The sequence below is a fragment of the Patagioenas fasciata genome, chromosome 2 (assembly GCF_037038585.1).
Source record: "Patagioenas fasciata isolate bPatFas1 chromosome 2, bPatFas1.hap1, whole genome shotgun sequence".
NCBI classification, from domain to species: domain Eukaryota; kingdom Metazoa; phylum Chordata; class Aves; order Columbiformes; family Columbidae; genus Patagioenas; species Patagioenas fasciata.
The window spans coordinates 161,324,605-161,348,140 of record NC_092521.1 but is presented as its reverse complement, the minus strand read 5'-3'; the positions used below and the strand labels follow the sequence as shown (position 1 = coordinate 161,348,140).

The 23,536-nt window shown below is 43.0% G+C and overlaps 1 protein-coding gene across 3 annotated transcripts in view; it reads left to right on the top strand.

Moving 5' to 3' along the window:
* Positions 1-23,536, top strand: part of DPP6 (dipeptidyl peptidase like 6) — a 563,202-nt gene that overhangs the window by 127,340 nt on the left and 412,326 nt on the right. Inside the window, exon 1 of one of the 3 annotated variants that reach the window (XM_065831231.2) lies at positions 19,548-20,442. The exons of the other annotated variants lie outside the window; for them this stretch is intronic. Within the exon in view, the coding sequence (XP_065687303.1) occupies positions 20,242-20,442 (201 nt within the window). The 5' untranslated portion in view covers positions 19,548-20,241. Of the gene's footprint in view, positions 1-19,547; positions 20,443-23,536 lie in introns of those variants that run through there. 3 annotated transcript variants of the gene reach the window in all.

The window sequence follows — 23,536 nt, the reverse complement described above, 5'->3', positions numbered from 1 at the left end:
GAACCAGTGTAATTCCAGCTGGAAAAGTGTCCACTTAATACAAATTTGTGGCATTGCTATTACAGCCACTGAACTTGAGGATTCTTCTGCCCTTTTCACATATATAGAAGGTTATTGCTTTTCTTGTGCATATTTGCCTTTCAAATAGTAGGAGGAAATTTGGTTATTGCAGATGGTCAGTTAATTCAGACTCATAGCATTTCCCAGCTTGTGATGTGGGAGCTTTGGCAGGGAAGTAAGCAATGAAATACTGTTCCGAACTTTTCCCTTTTATGGGTCATCAACAGGAAGCAGGTTTTGGAAAGATTAGAATGTATTTTGTAGTTGCAATAAGCGATATATTTTACTGCACTGTAGTACAGTAAAAAACTGGTGGTGCTTTGAAATGTCTGTGGTACCTATTTGTACCAGAGTCATGAAAGACATATATATATACACAAGGGCATCACAGGTAAAATTCAGGGTGCAGAAGGAGAGTTAAATATTGCACCATTGTATAAACAGAAAAGCAAACTGAAATATCAAAAGATATTAATTTAAACAGGATGCTGTGTCTATACTTTCTGCACAAATAAACAAGAAACGTAGTTCCTGACATAAATAGGGATGAACAGAGTATTTTATAAATGTTCTACTCCCCTAGTCAGTACCTATATGGAGTTAATTTGCTAGTCTTGGGAGGATTCAATTATTCTTTGACTACATATAGAGAGGCCTAATGTCTTTGTGAGAAGACTGCCATTGTCTTTAGTGGACTTTGGATCAAGCCTGGGTTCCAGATTTAGACTGTCAAGAGTTTGGAAGCCCTGAATGTCTCCTGTCTGAACTGTGGTTCCAAACTTTGCCGTGCCAGTGCTGTGTGTTTATGTATCTATATAAGCACTGATATATTTGCTAGTGTTTTCAAAAGTGAATCCGGAGTAGTGGAAGTTCTCTTCTCTCTCCAGTCATATCTGAGTGTGAACGAACATGAGCTGGCTGAACTTCATTTAGGGCAATATGGGCGTCCTGAAGCAGCATGAGGAAGCACGTATTTTCTGTGCCTTAGAAAGAAAGAGTTGCATGTAATCCCTTTTGGACAATGCCTGCTGACCTTTATTTTCATCTGCTGTGTCCGTACCTGGTCATGTATGGCCAGATTATTGTTACACTGTCACAGACCAGCTATGGAGATGCACAGATTTTTCCTTCTGAGGGAAACATTTTTCTTGGTGTGGCCAGCCCAGGATCTCCACTGGCCATTTTTAGGTCATGAGTGGTGCATAAGATGCCAGTTATGATCTATTGTGCCTGGAGCTTGTCCAGCAAAAGGATCATGTTTGCATCATTGAGCTGAGATCAGAAGGGTGCCTGACCTGTATGCCCATTAACAGCTAATGCAATTAGCAGAATATTCTCCAGGACTCTGGAATATGTTTCTAATCACAGATCTGAAATAGCCTATGTTTAAAGAATTAGAGTATTCTGCAAAAGGCAGACAGGACTTGGGTTTCCTTCCCCTTGCACTGAAGCTGTTGAAGTAGCTGCCTGACTCGGTTTCTGTAAAACTGATTACTTTAAAGCTGTTGAAATTTTATTGAGTGGTTAATGATGTTAGGGCACTGAGAGCCATGGAGAGGCAAACTTATTAATAGTTTTAAATCTGAATAAACAAATAAGATGTTATGGCACATACCATATTGCTGTTCTGTTCTTTATAAATTACCCTTTCCTCCAGAACTCCCTTTGCCTGGTGCTGCAGACATAAAGTATCTCATTTATTTGTTTCAATGGGGTTTAAAAATGGATGTGAATCATCCCATACTTCCTCATCTCACCAGTAATCCTAGAAACAGGAAAGTAGCTGTGCACAGAAACACGGCTTCTGTCCTCTTGCCTTCCTGTGATGTGCCGCCTCAGACTGCAGAGCCCTCTGGCCATCCCATGTGGAGAGACAGTCTGGAAGCAAGAGCATATGGTGCTTCTTGTAGGAAGGAAGTGAGAGAGCTGTGCTGTGTGCTATCATGTTCAGCTGTCTGAACATGAGCCAGCAGTGTGCATAGGTGGCCAAAAAGGCCAACAGAATCCTGGTGTGCATCAAGAACAGTGTGTCCAGCAGGACCCGGGCAGTGATTATCTCCCTGTACTTGGCACTGGTGAAGCCCCATCTCAAATCCTGGTTTCAGTTTTGGGTCCCTCACTAGAAGAAAGACCTTGAGGTGCTGGAGCGAGTTCAGAGAAGGAAATGGAGCTGGTAAAGGGGCTGGAGCACAAGAGTGATGGGAGTGGCTGAGGGACCTGGGGGTTTCAACCTGGAGAACAGGAGCTGAGGGGAGACCTTCTGATCTCTGAACTGCCTGAAAGGAGCTTGGAGCATGGAGGGGGTTGGTCTCTTCTCTCAAATAACCAGTGATAGGACAAGAGGGCAAAGAAGATGATTAAGGGAGTGGAGCATCTCCCTTATGAGGAAAGGCAGAGGGAGCTGGGTCCCTTTAGCTTAGAGGCGACTGAGGGGTAACCTTATTAATGTTTACAAATATATAAAGGGTGAGTGTCATAAGGATGGAGCCAGGCTCTTCTTGACGACAACCAACAGTAGGACAAGGGGTAATGGGTTCAAACTGGAATGCAAGAGGTTTACATTAAATTTGAGAAGAAACTTCTTCTCAGTAAGGGTAACAGAACACTGGAACAGGCTGCCCAAGGAGGTTGTGGAGTCTCCTATTCTGGAGACATTCAAAACCCGCCTGGACACATTCCTGTGTAGCCTTATGTAAGTGTTCCTGCTCCAGCAGGAGGATTGGACTGGAAGATCTTTTGAGGTCCCTTCCAATCGCTGACATTCTGTGATTCTGTGAAATGGCCTCAAGTTGCGGCAGTGAAGATTCATTGGATATTAGGAATAATTTCTTCATGGAAAGGGTTGTGAAACACTGGAACAGGCTGCCCAGGGAAATGGTGGAGTCACCATCCCTGGAGGTGTTTAAAAGGTGTGTAGATGAGGTTCTTAGGGACGTGGTTTAGTGCTAGAGTTGGGTTATGGTTGGATCCACTGACCTTGAGGGTGTCTTCCAACCTAAATGATTCTATGATTTTGTGATTAGCTACATAACCTGCTTATCTGCTCCCTGAAGACCCTGAGAGAAGGAAGGGAAAGCCTGTCTTTCTCCTTTGTCCTTCTGCTGATACATGGTAAATCAGAATTGCTGTGCATAAGGGTGAAGTACATGTATCTTCTTCTTCTCTGCCCTGAAGTGTGGCAGAGCTTTGGAATAGATACGTAAATGGCAGAAGATGATGGGCAGTGCTTACCTTACACAAAGCATCATCACTGTGTAGCTCTGCCCAGCAAAGGAACTTTCTCTGACATACCCAAACACAAGCTCAGAATCGAAGTGTCTCAGAGCAGAACATAAGTAAGCACTCATGTCTGAACAGGAGATGTTAACTCAGGCCTTTCCATAAACTCATATGGGAACCAGGCAACCAAATACTCAAAATGCTTGAAAAGCTCAACCTTCAAATGCAGTGATTTTGAAAAGGGTTTTCTAGACTAGACCAACCCCTTTTAAGAGTAAGGAAGCCCCGTGGTGGCTTGTCCCAGTGCAGTGGGTGACCTTCCCTCTCTGTCCTTGAGCTAGGTAGGAACAGGAGTTGTGCAGATGAGGAACTGCTTGTCAGTGTCTGGCCAGGGCTGTGTTTAGGAGAAAGGTATGTTCATGCCTTGAAGAACTACATCTGGTGTTGTGGCTTAGGAAGGAAGGAGCCTTGTGTAGTGACAAGCCTGGAGAGAGCTGTCTGTGTCCTAGGGAGAAGCAGCATGGGGAAAATCCCTCCAGAGCACAGGAAGATGTCTTCTGAAGAGAAATGAGGTAGGGCATGACCTGGGGTAGCATAAGAGGAAGGATGAGATAGTTTCAGCTACTGTTTCTAAGGGTCCTGAATTTAGACACGGGGGTGTTGATAAGTCTTAATTCTGCTTTGCATGTTTTTCACTCTCCCTGAGAAGCAAAAGAAGTTACTAAATATTGAGAAGTGGTCAAGCTTTGTCCTTAACAGGAAAGAGAATGATAGAACTGGAAGAAGCAAGGAGTGAAATAAGGACTGTAGCTCTTTACAGTAAAGGTGAGGGTCCTGGTTCATGAGGTATGTTACCATAATATAGAACTGTAGCCCTGATCTTGCAAAGATTTCTGTGCAGACTGAACAACATTTCTTACAGGACTGGGCTGTATGATCAAGTTATTAAGATCACTCATTTCTAAGGATGAGCATCTCCAAATTCAGGTGCGATCCCACTATCACTGAACTCAGTGGAGAGCTTTGCAGGTGCTTTGCTGATGCAGGATAGATGCTTAAGTGAAAGATACAATGCACAACCACACGTTTTCCTGCACAAAATTGGAAAACAGATTGCAGTTCTGGAGTGTGCTCTAGCTTCTTGCTTCCCCTCCCCTCCAGCTGTTCATTATTCTTCTAGTTTAGATCTTAAGGGAGGAAATATTTATCTTTTGCTGTTTGTGTTTCAGTGAAACATTAACACTCTCTTACTAATTGCCTGTGCTAATTATCTCAACAGTAGCAGCATTCCTGCTCATCTGTTGAAGCCATGAAGGGAGAATATGGAGCAGGAATAATGAAATAACTTTGTTGTCCCCTTCCTATGCATGCTGCTCAGAAGCAGAGTAAAAGCCTGGTAGATCCTGACCCTGCTCTGCACAAGGTGCAGTGCTCAAGACCTGCCTGTAGGAGCACAGATGGTTTGAAATGCTTCTGTGGAGAAGTTTGGGGTATTTTGCCATAATTCAGTGTTTACACAGCTGTCACTCTCTCCTGTGTACATTGACACAAAGCAACTGCATGCTCCTCTGAATTAAATATTTCAGCCCGAAGATTTGAATGTTTTAAAAACATTTGTGCACAGCAAACCACAATGGTTTAATATGATTGACAAGCATTCTTCATTTGTAATGGGTGCTTACAGGCATTTGCTATGATACCAGTTATTTACAGAAGGCAAATTGGAAATGTTACCCAGCATGTTACTGGTATAATTAAACTGGATGAAATAGAGGGTAGGAGTATGCAATAAATGATAACATTATTTATTGAAAAAATTAGGGGCTACTAATGCTTATCTAATACAAAAGACTTTGCAATGGCAGGCTTAATAAATATGCCTTTTCTGTAGTGCTGTTTTCCAAAAAACATAAATACTTTTTGTTAAATAAGATGACTGAAAGAAAGCACAGCACTATGGAAATACATGACTGGTGAAGAGGAGGCAATATGAGTTATTCTGATGTAAAAGGCTGTTTCACATCCCTAATGCTGACCTTTTCCCAGTGAAATACGTTTACAGTGTTACATGTTACTTGTTAATAATTTCAACTATTCCAGCCTTTGAATTCACAACTCTTATCTTGAATAGATTTTTTTTGAAGTAACTGTGACCATCTTCTGAGAGACAACAGAGTCTGATAATTTTTCATATGTAGACATAACTGGGACAAATGTCTGTCCTTGGCATCCAGGTGCTTTCATACCATTAATCTTCACAGCCCCCTCGGGGGTAGGTGGAGGTTATTATGCACACATCTTATTCCTAGGGTAACTTACACAGAATCAGAGCAGCTTGCCCAAAATTTGATCCTGGTCTGACTGAAGTTAATAAGAGGTAAATGCATCACTTTACCGGAGGCATAATTTCCCACAAAGTCAAGTCAGTAATCACGAGTTCATGTCTGTGCATCCAACAGTCAAATCACTTGGCTGTGGCCTGTTTGCTGATTCTTCCTACACATGTAGGCCAAGCTGGAGCTCCACATAAACCTATGAGATGAACTCATGTATTAAACGAGGCCAAGGTGATATTCTACCTTTTTCTGCTATTTTTGTCTTTTTTAAAAAGTTCCCACAGCAGCTCTCTAACTTGTAAAAATTATACATTTCTTTTACTTTGCTCATTGGAAATGTTCATCTGGCATTTGTGACCTTGGTAAAGGGAATTGGGTAGGTCTTGTGCTAATGTTCATCATGTGTAAAGGCATTTATAAAGGTATGTAATTGGTTATCATTTTCAGAGGAATAATCAGGACACTGTCTGCAAAGTAATGAAAATTTAAAAATAACTAGTTGAACAATGCAATGTAGAAATGAATAGGCTGTAGAAAAGCCCACAAAATGTTAAGATTGTCTGCCTATTTCTAACACACTTTTTGTAAAGAGAGGGAATATTGGAATATTGGCATATTTGCTCTCATTTCAGATGCCCTAGTAAAACAATGTCTTGCTACATAGGCTTAGGGATTATTCCTGTCTGTGTAAAGCATCTGCAGTAGCTTTTGCTCTTTTTCTGATGCTGAGTATTGCAACATAGGTGCCAAATTACTCCAGTCTATTAGAGATCTAAGGCCAAAGAAGTGTGTAGCTAATCATATAATTTGCAGAATGAATTTCTGCTCTTGCACACTTCTCCTTGATACATTCAGCCTTATCTCATTGCTTTCACTTTTCTGTCTTTTGCTAGGAAATTGAGGCACAAGCATTTGTTCAGCTCTGTATATATACTGTGTAAAGATGTTCATTGGGATTAAATCAATCTTCTTTTAAAATTGGGTCGGTTCCTTATCTGTGTGAGTACAGCCCTGGGAAATGCAGGTTGTGGATCATGGGTGGTATCAAATTCAGCACCATCATGATGTTGAACATTGACCTAAGGGAGAGGATGTGGAAGGGGGTTGAGATTCTCTGCCTCTCATTGCAAAGGACTATTCCTAGTACTTACCTGCTCTTCAATTGTGTTCACCCTTGCACTAGGGTGCTCTTACTCTTTCAGCTGATGGCAGTACTTTGACTTTAAGACTGAGGTCCAGGTAATCATAATATTTTTCAATATTTTTAGAAAGCCTTTCCACCTACTGTGTTGTAGCAGGCACCCAGATCAGAGCTGAGAAGGACTCAGGTTTGCAGGTATTAGAAACTGAATTTGGGATGGGTCATCAGTCTTGGAAATGTCTGCTCTATGGCAAGCCAAAGAATAAAATTAGTTTGGGTCAACTGAAATAACTTATTCTCATTTCAAACTTACTTGTGGTGTTTTGTGTTTTGTTTTGTTGTTTTTTGTTGTTGTTGTTGTTGTTGTTGTTGTTGTTGTTTTTTCCCATTCTTCATTGGATTTTCAAAACACCATTTTTTTTTTTAAATAAATTTATTTTCAGTATGAACTTGGTTCATTTATATCTTTTAACCTTAAGCAATAAGTCCCCCTCCACAAATGTCTCAGAAGTGAGAATTTTGTTTTAAACCATACCTTTTTCCACTAGCAGTTTTAACTTCGATGGATCAGCATTTTCCAAGGGTATCATCAAATAGTTCCTGACCAGCTCTCTTGAGTGTCTGATGGGAGCCAGATGAAAGAACTGGAACTGGACATGCTTTCTAAACCAGAGCTCATTTTATGTGCAGTCACTATGCTTCCACATATATAGTGATTTCATAAGTTTCTTTTAACTTTGTTATCATCTATTCTTTTTTTCAAGTTTTTATATCCTCATGAGCAAATAACATCTTTTTATGATAAAAGGGAGGTACTACAAAACCGCAGAATCCTAGATAATGTTTGACTCAGACTCTCCATTTAGTTTGCCGTGGCTTTTTTTGAAATATTTGCTATTGTATTTTAGTATTGCTTTGTGTTTTACTGTCTATTCAATATATTTCCCACAGAGACTAGTTCTGTGTGTTTCCTGTAGTGAAGACTATTCAAATGGACTATAATCCTGTAATAGTTTATTGCAAAATCAATTTGAAATGCCTTGGAAAACATTTGCTTGTACTACAGTCAAAGAAAATGTGTGTGCAGAGTTGAGAATTTATATTTGTAATGAATTTTTTGAGGCTGGAAATGCATGTGCTTGTCCAATTGAGAGTCCTCTTTTGTTCTCCTTAATTTTTCTTTTTTCCACATCTTTTTAAGGAGAATCTTATTTTATCACCTTAGTTAGCTAGGAAAGTTTTAGGATTTAAAAATCTGTTTTAGAAGAAGAAGATCTCCTGTTCAGCTGTATTTTGTGCAAATTTAGCTCCAAATGTTCTGAGTGCTTCCATGGAAGTAATTAGGTGAATTATTGCCTTGTAGCTCTGTGTGCAGTACCTGACTGGTAGTACATCCTTGAGTTAATGTTTAAGAACTACTGCAGCACCCTCAAGTGGTGATGCTGATCCGTATTTATAGGGTTTTTTCAAATGTTTCTTTCTAGGACTATGAATCATTTTAATGTTTTGGGCTGACCTGCTCCGATATTGTCAGACCCTGCAGTCCTTTCTCAGGTAAAGCTCCAACTAAATACTATTAATCACGTTAGGATCTGAACAACAAACGTGGAAAAGTTTTCCTTGGATTGTCAAATAACTTTATGGAGGGCATAAAGCATTCTCTGTGCCCGCAGTAACTCTGCTTTTTTCTGTCAGTTGGGCTGGAATAAACAACCTGAGGACCCTACAGAAAGAACAAACCAGCACGTTAGGGTTTTTCTCAAGACTGCAGTTGCAAATGTAGAACAACTGTGCATGAGAAACAGAGCTGAGAACCACACGTATTCCTGGAGCACACACATATCTGTAGTAATGACTTAGGAAGAAGGCTCTTTCTCAGGGAAGTTTTGCTATCTTTGTGGTCTAGTTCTCTGACTTCAGGTTTTTTTTTCCATTAGCTGCCTATTTTTAGGGACCAGCTGTGTACTGGACCAGATAAATGGCCCTGGGTCGGGGCTTGTTGCTTCCAAAATGAACAAGTGGCATCTCTCCTCACGCTCCACTCCTTCTAATTCTGCTAAGCTTTCCCAGTACTCATCGTAAAGAGAGTCATTAGGCCATAGAATAAACAGCCATAGAATGAAGCCTGTTCCCTCTTCTGTCCCCAGTACAGGCTTCCATGAGCAAATCACTTTGTTCCCCTGGTCTCATCTGTAAAACAACAACAAGGAGTTTTATTTCAGAGGCTTACTCTAAGTTTTAATGGATGTTCTCTTCACTTTAAGGACATTAAAAAAGATATTAAAATGCTTACTCTCGTGTCACTTGTCATGGTGTGTGCTGGGCAGAGGGCACAGGCTGGTGGCAGTGGAAGTGTCCCCTCGCCACCGGTTCTGCTGCAGGTTAGCAGAATGGCACAGCTGCTTGTTTACCACTGCAAATTCTACCAGGTCCGGCATGTTTTCTGTATCAAACTCAGAGAACAGGCTTGAGAAGCACTATAAACAAAACAATGTTATTTCTGGGGGGTAGAAGGTGAATCCAGACTCTTATTTATAAAATTGTGTTGATCCAAATGAATTATCATCTTCAGAATATTGTTAAGAATTATCAAGATTTGTTTTTCCCCTCTTTCCTAGTTATTTGACTTAAAAATCACTAGCATTTTAGGCTTTGTCATCACATCATTCTTTCCCCCCCCGCCTTTCCATAAAAGACTGATCTCATTTAAAGTGTGCCATCTAGGTTGTCATGTATATAACAGACTGCATTGTGTTCACAAGAGAAGCATGTCAGTAGAGGGCAGGGTCCAACAGTAGTGAGTTTCCAAAGAGATCTGATAAAGAAATGACAACTATTTTCTAAAATGAACTAGATAATAGACAAAAAATTGCGTGTGATGGAGCATATTTAATATGTCCGTGCTCTCATCTTAACAGCCTGCTGTCAGTTTAGAAATCACACTGTGAACATATCAGTATCTTTTTATTTTATTTTATTTTTTTCTACAGAAAGGCACTACCAGTAACACAAAAGAGAGAAAGAGAGAGATTACTTTGTAAACTTGCCTTAGGCTGCTCCTAAAATAAGCTGAAAGGTGCAATCAGACCTCTCCTACCATGGCTGCAGTACTAAGCTGGGGTGTGCCAGCAGCCCACACTGCAGCTGACCCACAAACCTACTTTAAAATATTTTGGGGCACATGTGGGGCTTGCGAGGTGGCAGGATGTGCGGCTCCTTCTGTCTCTTAAACTAGGTGGCCTGGCTAGAGAATTGCCTGTGGTGGAGAGGGTAGCTGGAGCTCGGTTTGAGAATCCCAGCCAAGAGTGAGCCAGGAGAACAGAGAGACCCTCAGCCCTGGATCTGAAACTCAATGCACAGATACATCACAGTTAAAGCGGTGCTTCTCTACAACCCCCTGGAAAAAGCAGATTAAAGATGAAATCGCTGCCAGTGTATTTATTCAGAAATAGGACTTGGTGAGTGTTCTGAAAGTAACACTATTCCAAGCTTAAGAGACCAGCAAATTCCAAAAGTTTGAGCCCCTTACAAGTGCTTTCTTTCCTTTTTAATACAACAAAAGCTTTGTGTGTTTCGAGTTGAGGCAGATGCCTTTGGTAGGAAAATACCAGGTCATTTAAATTCTTGCAAGTCCAACATGACATCTCAAGTTCTAGCCAAAACATAGCATTGCTCCTCTTTGGGGGTGCTGCCCCGCTTTCTGGTTATGTCATCTCTGTTATCTAGTAAATGTTTCCACCTCTGACAAGTTGTTTCTGCATTTGTCATAATGTGCTGCAAATGTCAGTACTGCATGTGCTTTATCTTGAGGAACCCGTATGTTTCTACATGACACAACTAGGCCATGCTAACTGGTTTTGAGGTGTCATCCACTTCCCAAAATACCAAGCAATACCAATACAAGGATATGTTCCTTTGAATGAGGATACTCTTTTCTCGGTAAAGGATATTTTCAATAAATTTATTATCCCCAGAATCAGTAGTGAATTCTGTTTTACTGGGTTACTGGATAGGCAAAGACATGTTTAAATTGGTGAATAATGGCTAAAATAAACAATTTCCACAGGAAAATGATAAACTTTCCTCAGTCTCATGAAATCGAAGAAGGTTTTAGTGTGGTTATTTATATGAAATCATTTAAGATGTAGTGCTGAGAAACAACTTAATGATTATCAAGAACCTTAAATTCCAGACAAATGGTGGTGCTGTTTCCGTCTGCTCATTGCTGATGGCATTCCTGGAGGGGAGATATCAGCTAGTGGAGAAAGTGGTGTTTCATCAGAAATTGTTACTGCCTAAAGTCATAGTGGCTTCATTTTTTCAATGATTGCTTTCAGTGTTGGTGCTTTTCCAAAATGCGGTTCTGGCTGTGTTGCTGAAGTCTTGTTGATGTCATCGTTGCAGAAACTGTGATGGACTCCAAGGTTGTTTTTCGGAGCCCTGTTGTGACATTTTTAGCTGCCTGGTTGCTACTTGCCTGCTTTGTGGAGAGGAACAAGAGGATCTGAATACTCCTGCGTGCTTGCATAACTTGGAAGGAATTATATTATTTTTCTCTGGAAGAGCAAATCAGACTTCTTTCAGAGGTCTGAAATTATCAGTTGCAGTCAAAATATCACAGGATTGCTTTCGTCACAGCCGTATTCACATCATGATGAAGCAGCCTGTGTTTTCTTGCCCAGCAGAAGCCTGGACTGCTTTTATCTTTGCGATGAAATTATTAAACATCCCTAAAGTTAGTTTGCACACTTTCTTTAGTTTGGTTCACTTGGCATGCTTTAATGATTCTTTGACATGTGCAAATAAATATAGATATAGATCTACCTCTAAGTCAGGAGGGACTAGAAATACGCATGTCTTGTTTCACGAAGCTTTGGGATTATTTATTTTTTAAAGATATTACTTAGCAAGACAGATAAGATCTATATCAGCTTAACTAGCAACTAGAGATCAAATGCCTCTAAATTTAGGTACATCCAGTGAATACGTAAAGATGCACGTGAATATTCACTGGAATTTTCCAAGTAAGAAGCTCACATTGATTGTGCCATCACTGATCTGATTTTGATCATTCTAGTGTGTATTCCAGTACCTCACATTGCTAAATACCTTTGCAAAGCTGACCTTAGTGACTCTGTTTGACATACTTTTAAAGATTACAGTAAGGTTAAAAGGAAGCAGATATGTTGATGAGTTAAATAAAGGCATATCCTAAGAGGTATTTAAAATGAAAATCTCTCTTTGGTTGGCTTGTTTGTTGATCCTAAATAACTGTGCTCATAAACCTCTGTTAAATCAGTAAGGACATAATTTATTAATCTCTTATCAGTATTCCATTCTTGTCCTTGTGTCTCCTGCCTCTTGAAAAATGAATACACTGTTTGGACAGCCATTTATAATCCTGTATATTTGCTGTTACATAATGGTAGTTGACAGAAAGCATTAACAAACCTTTAAAATAGCTTCCAAGAGCCTCAGTCATTTTAGACTTTATGTTACTAAGACAGGTGAATTGGACGAATGGGGCAATTTGTACTTAGAAAACAGTAAGTGAACAAATAAGCTTTTTTTCCTAATCAATGTATAAAGACAAATGGGTGGAAAAGAACATGCACCAGCACTAATAGTGAACTGGCACAAACATCTACCAATTGAAATTAGTGCCAAATCCCAAAAGGATTTATTTACTTTTAGGTAATTTCAGGGGACTTCAGGCAGGTAATCTAGGACTGTGTTTCATAAAGTCCCTGCTTACAAACCACTTAACTCCTGATGACTGGAACTTATTAGATGCTTCTCTGTTCAGTCTGAAAACTTTCTGAAGTACCTATAGTGGCAGTTCTGTACATTCAAAACTGCCTTGAGAAAACAGTTCATGACAGCTCCTCACTTATGTTTTCAATCCTGATGGGAAACAGAAACCAGACTGAATTGTGCCTGCAGCCTTTGAGATCCCTGCCTCAGTATTTATTCCTAGAAAGTATGCAACGTGCTCTCTCACAGGGTGGGCCTTTTTACAAACCTCCATCATTACTCCTTTCTTTATAAGACACTGCAAGAGGAGAATATTTGAACCTGCTGAAGCTGTGCCAAACTGGAGGAAGAAGTGTATGTCTGGCAAGGTCAGAAAGAGAACAAAGGAGTAGAAGGATATTTTGTTAGTCTAATGGTAGCTAACCTTTCTGAGATGTCCATCTCTAGATATATGCTTTTTTCCTCTGCATATTCATATATTTCTCTAGGGTCTTCTTTCAGCTCTGGGGTTCCAAAAATCTAAAATTGTGTCATTGCATCCCTTGGGCCTTTTATTAGATCTAGGTTTTAGTTCTCTTCCAAGCAACAGGAAAGCTGTCAATTTAGTGACAGCTAGTCCAAAGAGTCATAGATTGTTTAAAGAAAATCTCTGTATTACAAAGAAGGCTTTAAATGAAAGTATTTTGTCTTGTCTGCTCCCTTTGAAATGTGTGGCATGCATTTGAAATGCTGACTGGTTAAATCCCTTCTGTTTCTCTAGCATTCTGCATGCACAAGTTCTTCTTGGCAAGTGGAAATTCAGAATTTCTCCAAGGTATGCTGCTTGTGCGTGCTACCAATTTTATAGTGCTGAATTAGAAAGGAGTCACATCAGATTCTCCAACATGAGCAGCTGAGGATATACAGATGTGGCTCAGACACTTAAGATGGAGCAGGAACCTTGTGCATCCATTTCACATATGAAGCTGAGCATAATCTCTTGCCTCAAGACAGAGTTCACCTGAAGTAGCTGACTGAAGTGCCAGTGGATCCTTTTGCAAGATAGTTACTCTTTCAGTAGACCTGCAACAGCCTCATTTACCTTTCTGAAGAAAAAAAAAAAATCATTTTCTTACTGAAAGCCCCCTCAGCAGATATATTAATCAGGCAAACTGGTTGTGGTTGTTATGGCATATCAGACTTCGACATCAAATACTGGCAAGTTGCAAAGCAGAGAAGAATATGCATAGTGGAGACCAGTTCAGCAACACTGACTGAGCCTTGCATGGCTGCCAACAGCTCTTGGCATCCAAAGAAAAATGTATTTATCTGTAACTTTAATGCTCAACTTCCTGGCTTGTCTTTAAGACATGAAATTGGGATTCGTCCTAACTTCTCTCAGATAAAGCTTCCAAAGACAGGATATTAATTAAGGCAAGAAAGTCACTCTTCAGTGCAAATTCCTATTTTCATATATTGCAATACTAGGTACAGTGGTAGACCAGGACCCCAGTGTGGTGTACAGCTGTTCAAACACATGTGCATCTGTACATTCTTTTACTTAGGCTTTGCAGTCACCTTTTCTAGCAACAAACTTGCACGACTGTTTTTCCTCAGTGCTCTCTTCTGTGTGATGTATTGTTTTTGCTTTTGTATTTTTGGTTGGTTGATTGTTTTTTTTCTGCCTTTCATAACCCCTGCACCAGTTGCAAAATCATGCAAAATCATATGGGAAAGACCCTGCTGCTCTTGTGGCCTATCCTTTTGCCAGTTGGCAGGATTATTCCTTACAGCACATTTTCGAGTGCCTCTTGCAGGCTATTTATAAACATCCTTGTTGTCAGGACTTTCACCCATTTCCTCAGGAAATAGTCCTGCTCCTGCTGCTGGGAAGTACTTGCTGATATTCAGCTATGTGTTCTTGATTTAATTTCATTAGGCCTAGGTGTGTATTAAGACTCCTGGTGGATAAAATCACCTGTCTACTGACCACTGAGTGAACTTAGCAACTAAGTGTTAGAAATACCTTCTGGAGCTGCTATCTCCCTGGCTTTGAGTATCCTCCCATTGTGTGGCTCCAGTTAACCTCCTACCACTCCAGCCTGTCTCCCCTAGTGTCCTGGTGCTTCCCATCTCATCTAATTTTGTTCCACTTCTTCTCTGCATTTTTTACTTTACTTGCCTTCACCTCCTTTCTCTCTCAACCCTCCTGGTACTTCACTGTGTCCTTGCCTCTTCTATGGGCTTTAGTTTTTCTTCAATCCTCCCCCTCATTCCATCTCTTCCCCTCAGCAGCCTTTTTTCCCAGCCTACTTTCTTTTTACCCAATATCTTGTATCCTGGAAAGCCGTCTTGCCTGCTGTTCCCAGCATTTGTGTATGAGTGTTTTCTTTTCCTCATAAAGGGCCTTCATTCAACCACTCGTGGAATATTGAATTATTCTTACAGGGCCCAGAAAACATTTATTTACAATGCTTCTCTTAGTTCAGCCTGGAAGGCTAGCTTGTTTGTTTGTTCAGGGGTTTAGGTTTGGTTTGGGATTTTTGAATCATTATAAGGCCTTCAAAAGTATTTTTTTTTAATGATCTGTGTGATACCAGAGAAAAATATGCCTCTCTATGTCCCAAGCTCACTCACTGTCCAATGCTGCATTTCTACAAAATTTACTCTGAGATGCTGTGAGCACAAATAATGACCTAAGGAAATGAACAGATTGGTATATAAATCCACAGTATATAAAACCTCTCAGTCTTCATCAGCCCTGGTGTCACTTATCTTGACACAATTGTATGCTCCCCCCAGCACACACATTAGATCAAAATCCATGATCAAGTGTATCCTCAGGGACTGCTGAATTGGTGCATTTGACATAGGAAAGAGAATTTCTGTTCTGTTTTGGTTTGGTTGGGTTTTCAGATGACACCAGGCAGCAGATGTATGTATGGTATAAGCCTGAGGCCATTAGAGATTCAGAAACAGCATGTTTTTTCTTGGCTAACAACAGTAATAGGAATTAAAGTAGTGTGTCTTTGTTTCTGTAGTGCCTGGAGACTTGCTATTTAAACAAACAAACAAACACACAAACAAAAAACCTCAGAGAGATGGTAATAATAAATATAGTCATTTTAAGAGCAAATGTTAATTTTGGGTTTTCTGGAGTGATATCAAATGATAATCAGGAAATTTTAAAATTCCTTTAAAAGTTGTTTGGAAATAGAAAATATAATATTTTAAATAATAAAAACTGCGTTTGAAGTATTGTAAAATTATTTATGTTTAAAATTTTTCACTAATAAATTGCTTATAACTACCACCACATGAAAGCTAGAAACATACTTAGCTCTGTCTGCAACAAACTATATATTATTTAGATGACAAGTTCAAAGTTTAAGCAAACATAAATTGCATAGTCAGAACAGAAGAATGGAACATGAATAACAATGCTTGAGTTCTCTGACAGACAGAAGTAATATTTTTAAAAATATATCGAAGAGAAATATTGTTGCATTGTTTTTTGCCAGTGTTATTATGAGAAAGCTTGCCCAAAAAGAAATCTTTTATGTATAGTTTTCAGACAGTAGGGATTGGGTTTGACCTGCTTTTGATAGTGTTACATTAATAGTGCTGAAATGTGGCAATGCTGTTTATTTGTACAATGTGGAAAAACCAAGTGTCATTTTTATCTGTATGCTTTAAAAAGTCAGTAGAGCATAATTACTTTGCTGCTGCAGGGAAAGTATCTTAAGCTAACACACTTTATTTTGATGGAAATGTCACTAGTTAGGAATCAAACCTCCTTGCAAAACTTTGGATACTGAATTAAATATACAACTGAGAGACGCTTGAGAACACTGTTTGTTTTGAAATGCCTTGATTTTTATCTTGGGATCTGTTTGCAGGATGTGGGGAAAGTATCTTTATTACAAGATGTGTGTTTAAAGACATGATTCTTATGTTTGTACTTATGAAATATTTTGCCTCTTCAAACATATTTCATAATGTGAGTTGCTTTCCTCTCCTCAAATCTTGCCATAGGCAGAAAAGGTTGTTTGTGGTTTTTTTTGTAATGAAACCCTGGTTAGTGATACAGTGTTTGTTTATTACCATTTTACTATCATGTCTCGATGATTCCTGTGCTGCTTTTTTTGGCTCCATCCTGTTTTCCATGCCCTGTTTCTGTGCACACTGTATGACAGTACCTGATCACGTAACCGGGACATTGTGCAGGACTCTGAGCTCCAAGTCATGCACAGGTGAACAACAAATTAACCATGGAATTGCAAGCGGAGAGTAGAGGACTTCCAGCACTGAGCTGTGACTCAGGAGCTTCTGGAATCCATGCCTGAGTCTCTGCACCAGTAAAACTGGGGAAAATAAACTTCCTTAACGCTCCCTGAGAGGCGAACAGGACTACCATAATACATGATTGTGGGGGACAAGCTACATCCTGAGGTAACTGGTGCACAGTCAGAACTGCTCTCCAGAGTCCCTAATGAAATCATCCAGGTCCCCTGTGACTCAGAAAAATCCTCCTGCTTTCAATAACAGCCTCAACAGACTGGTTCTGATGAATCTTAGTGCAGGGGGTAATTCAAGATATTTCTGCTTCCAGCTGCCTCCTCAGCCCTTCTACACAAGGTCACTCTTGCTGTAGCAGGGCTATGGAAATGTGTCTTGCACTTCCCAACTGGTGCAAACCATCTGCTTTCACCCACCACGATACCCGGAGCATGACAAGACTTTCCTTCTGGTGTCCTTGGTCTGTCATGGAGTAGAGAGCTGGAACCAGGAAGGCTTTTAAATAGCTGTAATTATTTATTTCAGGGCAAAGCTGCGTGATCAGGATTTTTTGGTGGATGAGAACCATTTGGCTGATTTTCACTGAGCTTTTAGAGTATTTCACGTAACAATATTACGTACCCTTAATATGACTTTTCCATGAATCGTGTACACACATACCTGCACAATATGTGCATGTATGACTAGACAAACTTGATTATGTGAAATCTTGGTTCTTAAGAATTAAAACCACAAACTGCATGTACTTGGAACTGAATTGGTCCTTAGTGGCTCTTCCAGTTTTGAAGTGAGCTATTAGACAAAATGTTTTCTTTTTTCTGTACTTTCTTTGAGACTTTTTAATTTAGACATTTAATCTTTGGTGTTTTTTCTGCCTGGTGGTTTCATCTTGCTTTTTTTTGTGGCTTTTTTTGATTATTCCTTTGTGTCCTAGTTTTCCTTAGAAGTTAAAAATGTATTATTTCTTTTAATTTGATTCTCTTGTTTCTTTTTTTTTTTTTTCTTTTCAGTGCTAGTTGTCACCAATTCCATGTAGTCATAAAGTCGCTGTTAATGCCATTCAAGATGGAATTTAGCTGAGCTAACTGTCCAGATTTTTGGTAATGCATAGTCAATTTGTGTCCAAAACATAACTTGTAGGGGGGTCCAAGTGGCTTCTGGAGAGTTACTGCTGTTATGATGTATGTTGCTATGATTTAGAAGGTAGACTTTTGCTTCAGAGCATTGTGTGCTCATCTCATTTTTTAATTAAATGTCAGGATCTCAGTTGTGAAGATCAAAATGATTCCTTCTTTCAAGTTCTGTCAGGAAGGATGCAGAGTGTTTGTTTTTGTTCTCTCTTTTGATGAGATAAGGTTCCGTTTTCATCTAAATGTTAAGACTTTTCATCCCTGACTTTGAAGATGCAAATAAAAAGCAGAAGATGAAAACTATTAAGATGTAAAGAGATTTTTGATCAGGCAGTTGTTAAAATCATAGGAGGGGGGTAGTTGCACTTTAGAATATTGTATGCATGATCTACTGAGGTGTTTTTTTTGGTTGCGTTTTTTTGTGTGTGTGTGTTTTGGGGTTTTGTTTGGTTGTGTTTTTTTAAGACTATGAAATTACTTATATCAAAGATAGCATTTTTAACAGCTAAAGCTTTAAGTAAGAACCATGTTTAGAAACATCTCAGTCCATCAAATCCACTTGTTAAAGTATAATCAAGTTTGTGAGCTTTTCAGCAGCAAGTCTCTCAGTGGGCATGGGCAAACTCTGGTTTATGCTCGGTGTGTTTCCCATAAAAGGACGCCCGGTAATCCCAATATCTCTGGCAAACTTAAAGGTCAAAGAAGAGGATTTCGGGAAGGAGAAGAGGGGACAGCAACTCTACCACTTTCCTTTAAACCTAAGCATCTGTTGCTATGGAAACCTGGGAGCCTGATGCTGGAGCAACAGGAATTGTCACCCTGTGTCCCGATGCAGCCGTGCTGGGAGTGGCTGGACCCCCCCCGGTGCCTACCGGAGCACATCCCTATTTTCTCCTCCGGGAGCTTAATTACCGGCCGCAGTTCTCCGAGCCGAATGAACGTGGCCCGGCTCCCCCGCTCAGCGGCCGCTTAGAGGCAGCGTAAGGACCGCGGCAGCGGGCGATCCCCGGGGCGCTCCCCGTCCGGATCTGACCCTGGCCCGACCGTTCCCGGCACGGGGACCGCGCTTGTTTATCCCCCGGCCGGCGGTGCCGGGAGCCACTTCGGGCGGATTCCACAGAGGGGCGCTGAAGCACGTTTTAATGCAGCAAAAAATGAATTAATACAAAAATAGTAAGAGACACAATTTACCGGATTCTTTGAAAAAGCGACAACAACAACCTCCAAAAACCCGCAACCTTCCCCCTCTCCCTCCCCTCCTCAGCTGTGGAGAGGCGGGGGGAGGAGGAGGACAGGGTGGAGGGAACGGGCACCAGGCACTTGCCAGCTCGCCGCGGCAGAGCTGGGGCAGGGCAGGGCAGCGGGGCAGCTTCGCCCCACCTCCCCGTGCCCCTTCCCCGGGGCCGAGCCGCTCCGGCCACACCGGCCGCCCGACGCCCCTCCAGCGGCCGGTCCCGCCTCCTTCCTCCCCGCCTCGCCTTTCGCTTCCCCACCTCTTTTTCTCTCTCACGACTGGCGATCAGGTGTCTGTTGCCTTTTTTTTTTTGAGTTGTTTCCCCGGGAAAAAAAAAAATAGGAAGAAGAAAAAGAAGATGCCGAAAAGGAGATGATTGTAGAAGAGCCCTCCCTCCCCAGAAGAGCAACGTGCTTTGAATGAGGCTTCCCAGCCTCTTCCACTCCGTCTCACACACTCTGTCACTCTGCCTCTCGCTTGTGCACACTGTTGGTATGCGACCTCGGAGGCGACTGCTCTGCCACCTCTGCCTGGGGAGCCGCTGACAGCCAGCGATTGAGCCAGCCCCCCCTTCCTTTTTTTTTTTTTTTTTGTTTTTTTCCCTCTTGCTTTTGCAAACACACACGCACACCCCCCAAGCACATTTAATGCTGATCCACTCAGGCGCCATTATCGGGGGTACGTCTCCGTGGAGTGTTTTGCTGTTTCTTTCTTTTTTTTTTTTTTTTAATTCTTTTTTCTCTTTCCCAACACTGGATGGTGCAGCATTCCCGGGGTCTGTGGTGTTACGGCTCGATTGCGTTTTAGTATTTATTTATCTATTTTCTCTTCTCTCCCACCTCATCACTCGCCCCCTCCCTGCTCTCTCGATCCCCCCCCCGCTCCGCTTCTCTCTGGGTGCCGGTGCAGAGAACCGGGGAGCAGGAGCTCTCTCTTTCCCTTCCACTGATGTGGGACTGAGCCTTGCCCGCGTGTAGCATGCTGTAGCCAAAAAAAGAAGACAGGAGGGGGCGAGGGGAACGAAAAAAAAAGAGAGGGAGAAGCGCTTCTCTTTCCCTCCCTCCCCCTCGTTTCCCGCGGATTGACTTCATGGCTTCACTGTACCAGCGGTTCAGCGGGAAGATCAACACCTCCCGCTCCTTCCCCGTTCCCCCCGAAGCGAGTCACCTCCTGGGCGCCCAGAGCAGCGAGGAGGACGGCGCTGCCGGCAAGACCTCGCGTCCATTGCAACAGGAAAGCAGCCGACCCCGCTTCCAATACCAGCCGCGAAGTGACTGCGAGGAGGAGGATGTAAGCGCCGGTGTGGTTCGCGTTGGGTTGGGTTTTGGGTGTACCCCCCTTTCCCCTCCCGTCCCACCCCCGTCCTGCCGGGTGCCGATGTGCTCCGCTGAGCTTGGCGGCGGTTTCTTCCAAGGGGGTCTTTGCGCTTTTCTTCTCCCCCGAGGTGCCAGGGATAGTACGGGATGGAGCCGGGGCTCGCTCGCCCCCGCGCTGCCCCCGCACCTCTCCGCGTTATCTGGCTCCTTGCGCGACTCTCCGCCGCCGCGGAGATGGGCTGAAGGTGCGGGATAAGCGCGTTTGGAAACCAAGTGCAATCTCCAGTTGCCTCCCTCCAAGCGAGGCGACAGAGCTTCACTCTCCCCCCCCCCCCCTTTTTTTTTTTGTTTTTTTTTTGTTTTTTTGTTGTTGTTATTCCATGTTTTACCTTTTAACTCTCCCCCAGGGCAGAAGTCTTCACCTCGTCCCTCCCTCCTTGCTTTCCCGTCAGCCTCACCCCAACCTGGCAGAGAGGAAACTTTTTAACCCCTGAGCAACCGTTTCTGGGTTCTTTCTCTCTTCCCTCCCCACCGCCCCCGGGCGAGCCCCCGCGGGAAAGTCGCAAACTTTGGCCGCGCACCTTCCGCTCCGCTCCCGCTCTGCCTCCGAGAGTAGCGACTTCAAAGATGCATCTGCATATTGCCTTAGTAACGAGTGACTCACCCAGGGCTCGCTGCTGTGCCTGATGGAGTTAAACTGGTTTGGGTCGATCGTGCCTAGTTCTTTGTGAGAGAGGGGGAGAAGAGAGGGTTTAGAAAGCCAGGAGGAGAAGGAGGGCCGGCATGGGTCCCCATTGCTGGTGTAGCCTGTGTGGTGCTAGGTTTGCAAAGGGAATTGAGGGTGTTTTGCTTCTGTGGAAGTGCACACAAGAGGAAGCAAATGGCTGCAGTTGGGAATAATGTTTGTGTCTGTTACAAATACTTCTTGCCCGGGTAGGACATGCTAGATTTGCAGCAGGGGTCAGCTCTGGCTCCAGGAGCCTTCCCAGGAAAAGCACTGCTTCAATCTGAGACAGCAGGTCAGTCTCACTCAGAGGAGAGAGTTTTGTTCACAGGGAAACTTCCTCGGGTTGTGTTTTAATTCCTCATCCCTTTTCCTGTACCTTTCTAGAGAGTTTTGCAGTCGATAAGAGCAAGTGAACTTTTTCTAAATTGGCCTAAAGCTCCCTGAGGTGGCTGCTACTCTGATAGCCCCTGGGGACCAAACGGCGACAGGACACTGAATTAACTCTTTGCTGTGACCCTCAGACCAGCAACGGTCTTGGTGCTGCTACTCCTTGGCCCTGGCCAAATGTGAGACGGGACCCATCCGCGTGCTCGGTCTCTCCCACCCACCCGTGGCCTTTCCCCGGCGTGGTGGGGACACGGGGCCCTTCTCGGCGCCGTGCTGTGCTCTAGATGTCGCTGCGGGCCGGCGGAGTGTCGCCGGCGGGGCTGGGCTCAGGCACATCTCCCTCTTTATCTGACTCTTTTAATTTTGCTTTCCTGGCTTTGGAGACGACAGATGTCTGGAGCCGCTTCTCTGATCACCAGAAGCGCTAAGCTGGGAAGCAAAGGACGCAGTTTAGCGTGTGCAAGTTATTTGTGCTGACAGGCTCCAAAAGAATGAAGAATTATATTAGCTACTAAAAGGAGAGTTTGTTTTGCTGTTCTTTTTTTTTTTTTTTTTTTTTTTTTTTTCTTTCTTCCCCTCGGGCTTTGTGTGTGGGTGGAGGGCATTGGTGTGCAGTGCCATCTGTAGAGGAAAAGGTGCCTGCCTGGGTGTTTTCCGCAATGGAATGCCAAAAGCATGGCTAGTTACAGGGTTTTGGGGTGACTTATAAATGCACGTGGGCACCTCGTGCGAATTGTTTTTAAAGGGGGAAACATGTCTGGGAAAGTTCAGTGGATGGAGTCGAGCAGTTCGAATGTGCTCCTGGCCAGCAGAGTTGGGGCAGGCTGGCCTGGGGGTCTCCAGTGGAGGCTCGTTCAGGTCCGAAGGATAAAATCATAACGAAGCCAGTGGAAATGGCCTTTAAAGCGTGTATTGGGAGAAGAAGGCGGCCGGCCCGCGGGGGGAGCGGAGGCGAAGGGCGGGCAGGGGCAAGGACGTGGGCGGGGTCGGTGGAGCTGTCCATGGTGCTGAACCGGGGTGAGCTGGGAGCGGGGTCGGTGGAGCTGTCCGCGGTGCTGAACCAGGGTGACGAAGGAGCGGGACCGGCGGAGCTGTCCGCGGTGCTGAACCGGAGCGACCGGGGCGGGGACCGGCGGAACTGTCCGCTGTGCTGAGCTGCACCGGGGCGGAGACCGGTGATGGTGTCTGCTGTGCTGCGCCCCGCCTGTCCCGTGGCAGGGGGAGCGGTCTGCGGTGCTGAACCCTCCCGGGGCCAGCTCTGAGATAAGCCGGCAGCGGCCTCTTGCCCTTGGCTGTGGCGAGATCATTGTGAAGAGAAGTGGGGGTTGTCTCTCCTGTCCCCGGGGGCAGCAGGCAAGCTCGCCCAGGATGAGCTGACGTAGCTTCGGCTATGAAATCCCTGAGGCAAAGGGAAAAGTGAGGCAGGCAGCAGGCAAGGACTATGGGAGAAATCCAAGGAGGGTGGTCTGCTTGTGCAGGGTGCCAGGAACATGTGCTTATCATGGGGAAGAGCTTAACAAGATGGCATTGGAAACTCCTTTCTCAAGTGATTAGACTTCTGATTTCTGTTTTGCACATATACTATAGCAGAACATTCACGTTTTCTTTTATCCTTCAACATAGATCTAGTAGGAAAAGCCAGAGCTTAAAAACATAGAAACAAAGTTTTGTTGGTTGGCTACACTTGGCAATAACAAAACAAACCTGAGAATGAGACTGTTCTCTTCCTAACTTTGTCATGTGATTAATGATCAGGAGACAGCTGAGATTTTTTTATGCTTCTGATTATGACTTTCCCTATTGAAGTATGTGTGCTGCACTCAGTATTGTACCAGTACAGACCTCAGTGCAGTACAAAACAAAGGGAAAGACAGGATCTTGCCTTTGAAGGTCACAGTATTGTTAGTAAGCATTTTGTTCACTGTAAGTACTACTGGTGGAAAAATACTAGATG